This window comes from Mustela putorius, unplaced genomic scaffold, assembly GCF_011764305.1.
Source record: "Mustela putorius furo isolate JIRA1106 unplaced genomic scaffold, ASM1176430v1.1 tig00003909_pilon_pilon_pilon, whole genome shotgun sequence".
Lineage (NCBI taxonomy): Eukaryota > Metazoa > Chordata > Mammalia > Carnivora > Mustelidae > Mustela > Mustela putorius.
The window spans coordinates 26,688,774-26,694,508 of record NW_025422057.1 but is presented as its reverse complement, the minus strand read 5'-3'; the positions used below and the strand labels follow the sequence as shown (position 1 = coordinate 26,694,508).

The 5,735-nt window shown below is 55.1% G+C and overlaps 1 protein-coding gene across 1 annotated transcript; it reads right to left on the bottom strand.

Annotated features, from left to right (window-relative positions):
- Positions 1-2,466: 2,466 nt before the first annotated feature.
- NPM3 (nucleophosmin/nucleoplasmin 3) lies at positions 2,467-4,474 on the bottom strand. Its single transcript, XM_004749436.3, has 6 exons — positions 4,319-4,474; positions 3,924-4,009; positions 3,619-3,738; positions 3,400-3,493; positions 2,912-3,035; positions 2,467-2,621 (listed from the first exon to the last, which is right to left on the bottom strand). The coding sequence occupies exons 1-5, from the start codon at positions 4,434-4,436 to the stop codon at positions 2,920-2,922; spliced, it is 534 nt and encodes a 177-aa protein (XP_004749493.3). The 5' UTR covers positions 4,437-4,474; the 3' UTR covers positions 2,467-2,621; positions 2,912-2,919.
- Between the last annotated feature and the right edge of the window lie 1,261 nt (positions 4,475-5,735).

Sequence of the window (5,735 nt, the reverse complement as noted above, 5' to 3'; positions counted from 1 at the left end):
GCCAGCTCGCTTCTTCCTTTATCTTATCAAAGCCCCGTAATTACAATTGCTATTTTGTTTCCTCGAATCTGCAATCAGAGCTCCCCGGCCCTGATGAGCGAGCGCCTGTCAACCTGATCGCTGAGTGACAGCCCGGCCACCTTTCCCGGCCGCCCCCACACTCCGCAAACACAAACATACACACACACACACACACACACACTCGCCTCCTGAAAACACAAACACACACTCCTCGCCAACACAAACAGCCCCTCTCCGCAAACACGCCCTCGCCGGGACCCAAACACACACCTTCAGCCTTTTTCCAAACGCATCCCTCACCCCGGGCCCCTCAAATCCACACCAGCCTGCGCGGGGCCGCCGGGTCTGCAGCTCCGCCACTGAGCGCCTCCTGCGCCCGGCGTTCAAAGCGCCGCGGACTCTCCACCGACTGTTCAAATGCAAATCGCCAAGACGACGTTAAGCACTTCGGGCCTCTGCTTGGGAGACGTCTCCCCTCACCCCGCAAATACAGGCCTGCTCATCCTCCAGTGCTCTGCAAACCTCGGCGTGCGCCGTCATCCCTCAGTGCTCGGGGCCAAAGTGAATCGGCAGCGCTCCTACTGTGCGCGGAGCCGACAGATGGAGCAACGAGGAGAGGCGGGGCGGAGAGAGAGAAAAAGCAATTCCCTGCTCTGTCTGCCCGGCCCCCTTTCGGGCCGGGAAAGCCCAGGAAGAAGCGGAAAATGTGGATTGGGCTCCCACTGCGGGCAGGAGGGCGCTCGGCGCCTGCCTGGGTCCCGGGGAGAACCACCCAGGAAACAAGGCTTACAGGGATCGCTCAATCGCTTCGCAGCGGTAAATAGCCGAGCTGGGCCACGGACAGGGGTTAGACAGCTGGGTTGGGAAGGCTTCCCCCAGAGATGACTTTTTGCTGCACTCAGTCAGTCTCTCGCGCCCCCAACCAAGCAGGTACCGAGGACTCTGGAGGTTATAGGTGAGAGGAAGAAGAGAAGGGCTCTTATAAGAGCTCTTCTAGTGAATGAATGAATCAACGATCAATCAATCAAAGAACGAATGCAGTCAGCCTCAGTGACTTAGTCCTTGCTTTCTGCCTAAACTTAGGCAGCCCGGGCCACTCGCGGGCGAGACGGGGTCGCTGCTTGGGGAGTCGCTCGGCCACTGGCGGTTTCAACCTCGCCCACCAGAGGGCGCCAGCTGCAATTCTCCCCTCCATCGGGACCCCTGCCACAGAAAAGTGAATAGTCTAGAGCCTGGTTGGCCCACCACGCTGGCTCCGCATGGAGGCAGTTCAGGAAATCCCCCTCCTGGAGAGGAGAAAGGGGCCTGCGACCCCGGATCACTGCAACAAAGAGAGAAATCACCTTCCTTTATCCTCATCTTGAGAGAAAAGGAAGGTTAGAACTCCTCACCACCAGGAGGGGGGAGCCTACTCCAGGGAAGTGTGAAGCGGGAATGCCTTTCCGTGTTGTGGGACACTCCCCAAAGTTTACCTTACCTGCCCCAATACCAGTCCCTTCGGGTTACCTAAGGACCTCTCCCACTTGCACACCCATTTGCCCAGCAGCCAGTGTGGGAGGGAGTGGGCCTGGCCCCACTACCCCACACCCCACCAGGCACTGTACTCTGTCCATCCTCAGCATGTCTGGCCCCAGGCTGTCTCAGGAGTTAACCTTTTGTTTGTTTGTTTGTTTGTACGGGGGACACTGAAATACCCCCCCCCCATCAACACAGCTGCTGAACTGCTGACCCCAGAGCTGGTCACATACACACTAATGCTCACACCAGGTAGTTTCCTTTCTCTTCCTGGCATAGCAGCAGTCAAACCTCAGAACACCTGATTACAGGCACCAGAGACCCCCAGATCAGGTGATGTGTGGGGGGTCAGGAACCCTTTAGGCCAGGAGGCTGAATCCCAGGGGCCTCTCTCTGCCCCCATATGCCAGGCCACCCGGATTCTGGTTTCCCTGTCACCCAATCTAGCCAGCCCCCTCCATCTGGCCCCCGGAATCAGGTTTCTAAGGGCCCAGACCGGCTCAGAGACAGCCTGTAAGACTGGAAGGAGGAGCCAACAGTGGCCTCTGCCCTATCCCTCACAGGCCCTCTCAGGGCCGGAGTCCCTTCGCGGAGCTAGGGATGCACATTCCTCGGACTGCTTAAGTCCCCTTATCTGCCCCCCTGCCCATCAGCCTGAGTGCTGACAGAGGCCCAGGCCCCTTGTTTGGATGCTGATAACCTCCTGGGATGGCCCTCCCCCACCTGTAGGGACTGGGAATGGGGTTGGTGTTGGGAGGTCCTCTTTTAGCAAGGCAGTTGGGACCCAGGCCTGGCCCTGGGGGGTCCTAGGGATAGCAGGACCCCACATTTCCTCCCCAGGCCCAGGGCCACTCTCGATGCTGCCACAGTGCCACCTGGTGGTCCCAAGGGGAATGCCACACCGGCAGGTAAAGAAGCCACACAAATGAGTTGCAAAAAAACTCCACATCACTTTATTTGAACCTTTATCCAAAAATGTAAAAAGTATTAAAAATGTGTAGTCCTGAGCTTCAGAGGCTGATGTCCAATCCCAAAGGCAAGGGGGAAGAGAGGGTGAGAACAGAAGTTCAGAGTTCCTCCCAATCCTGGAGAAAAGAGAAGCCCAGGTAGGGCCTAAGATTAGAAAAACACCAGGGCTCTATGAGGGATAGGACCACCCTCTCCCCCAGCACCAGCCAAGACCCCACCTCTCCACCCTCTTCAATGGAGAAGCCACATTTAGATTTCTTAAAACTTGTACAGGAACATGGTGCATGTCACATGGGGCAGGCAGCTAGCCGACCAGAAGAGAGCAAACAAGGGGTCAGCATCTACGCCTTCACCTGCTTGTCCTACCCCATCTCAGTCCTTGCTCAGCACCCTTCTCCCAACTCACCAAGGCGGCTAAGGCCTACCCCCCTGCTTCTTGGCAGGCAGGATGGAGCACAACTCAGCTTCTTCCTCCTCACTACCTTCTTCCTCACTCTCTTCTTCCTCAGAAACGTCATTGCTTATAGTAACTGGTGGAAACGTTAAGCAGTAAAGGAAGAGGAGGTTAAAGCCAGACCCTTTTCATACCACATATCATTTATTCATGCCCTGTGATGCTAGACTTGCAGGGACCCTGACCTCTCAGAGCTTATGATCTAGGGGGGAAGAACCTCAGATACTAAGATGACAGAAAGCCAAAAAAGGCCACATAAATGGGGGTGGAGAAGTTGGTGCAGGTTTCATGCAGGAGGTAGGCTTGAGTAGGACAGAAAGTGGAGGGTATAGCCTGTATGGGAGCTGCACTGGGTGATAAGGCTGGGATGGGGCAGGACTGTGGAGCAGTGGGGGAGACCTGATGGAGAATTCACCAGAGGCAAAGTAGAGGACTCTCACCAATCTGGTGCCTCCCAGTGATCCGCACAGGGCCAGAACCTGATTTCAGGCGGAAGGTTACAGGTGGCTGGAGCTGGAAGTCATCCAAACTCAGCTGGAAGAAGAAAAGGATGAAGGCCTGGCCTGCTCCATCTTATGATGAGTCAGTTCTCCAGACCTCAATTCCTCACCCTCACCCCTATCCCCCACTTCACCACCCGGCCTGGCAGGGAAACTCACCATGGGTTGGCAGGACAACTTGAGGTTGGCCACAGGGACTGCAATCTCTTGGTGGTCATGATTCCTGGCCACGACTTCTACCACATTACACTCATCTTTGGCCCCCTCAGTGAGGCAGAGCTGGGAAGAGCATACAGGGCCTCTGGGTCTCCTCAAACAAGGGTTGGCACCACAAGTGGAGGCTTCTACCCTAAAACTTGCCCCGCCCCAGTGGTCCCTGTATCACCTAACCAGGGAAGCGCCCATGTAGGGGCCAGGCAGAGAAAGTGACTCCCAGCTATTCACAACCATTCCCCGCCCCTCACCATGGTCAAAGCCAGCACATGCTCCGCATCGTCCTCTTCTTCTACCTTGAAGGTGAAAGAGCGGGTGTGGCCGGAGAGCTCACAGCCTGGAAGAGGTAATAGTGTGAGTGTGTCTGTGTGCGCGTGGGGGGCGTTCCACCAAACCTCTGTCACGTGTAGTAGCCATGGTCAGACCGGCCATTTACGCGCCTACTTCTCAAGAACACCTGGGACGCTCGGCCCAGGGCCCACCCCTGCACTTTTGGAGCAGGGGGTCGCACCGCCCCCTTCCGCTTGCGCTGCCGCGTGCGGGGGCCCCCTTCGCTTCCACCCACGTCGTGTATCCATTTGCATTCTTGTTCAGCCCTGCCCCCGACCGCCCCAGGACCACCTGCATCCCCTCCTTTCTTCAATACCGAAAAAAAAACTGTCCATGGTGACCGGAGCCGGGACCCGCAGAGCCCCGATACCCCCGGTCCGGGCTCGGCTCTCCTGACTCAGGAACGCTAGAGCGGCGGCGGTGCCGGCGGCCATGCTGCAAGGGCTGTCTGGGAACTCCGCCCCCGACACGTACAAAGCGGGGGACTCGCCGCTGGTTCCGGCCCCGCCTATTAAAGGAACCGCAGGCGTTTGAGAGACGGACCGAGGTGCAACCGGTCCAGGGCAGCCCGCTGGGCCTGTGGTCAAACCGTCATTTGGTCCAACAAGGATAGGGAGGTACATCACAGAAGCATGGATTTTTTTTTTAAATTTTTTAATGTGAACACCCTTGCTTATTTCCGTGACCACGGCTCTCAGGGTGGCTCCTGCCTCCATTTTCTTCCTCTCCCCTTCTTCTGTCTCTACTCCCCCAATACAGGGTAAGCTTTCATTAAAGGGAGAATAGATAGAAAAGTGGAAACCTTTCCCAACTCTCCTTGTTAGTGCGAAATTCAGGGTAGGGTTTTTTGGTTTTTAAGATTTTTTAAAAATTTGACATTGGTAAGAGACAGCGAGAGAGGGAACACAAGCAGGGGGAGTGAAGAGGGAGAAGCAGGCTTCCCGCTGAGCAGGGTACCCAATGCGAGTCCATGCAAGGCTCGATCCAGGTGACCTGAGCCCAAGGCAGCGCTTTTCTTATAAAAGCAAAAGAATTATGCTTATTTGCCTTTGCTCCAAGAGAGCCCCTCAAGGATTCCTTAACTTTTCAGCTCCGGGTATTTTTTATTAGAACCAAGGAACCACTCGGTCCTCTTCCTTGTATGCTTCCTGCTCTAAGGACCTTAAGTTTACTGTCCAGAAGGCCTACCTTTATGGAGCTTTAGATGCTGCTTGAATGCTGGCGCTTGTTAGCAAAGCATGTCATTTCGGATTTGGGGATGCTCATACTTGCAGACACATCGTGGAGTTTATTAATTCCCAATCAACCAAAAACATCCTTCCACCTTACACTCCTCAGGCCCATAGTTTTGGCAGGGCAACTCCCCATCCCCTCCACCCGCCCCCCACCATTCACCTTTTGACCAAAGAATTTGATGAACTCTTAAGGCAGCTAATTTGAATGAGTTCCTTATCCCACTAGACAGAGGGGGGCTCATTCAAATTAGCTGCCTTAACTCACACCCAGGCTAACTGTGGGAAGGGTGGCTTGGCCAAGAGCTAGTCTACTTTTGTCTTTTACCTTGCCTTGAGGAAAATCTGGAAGTCTTTTTACTGAAGATGGGAATGGGAAAGTGCAGCCCCTAACTTGAAATAGGTGTGGAGAGTACTTCCTTGCAGGTGAGGCATGAAAAGCAGGAGAAAAGTACCAGGCAGAAACAAGAAGTAGGTTTACACAGTACACCACCACACACA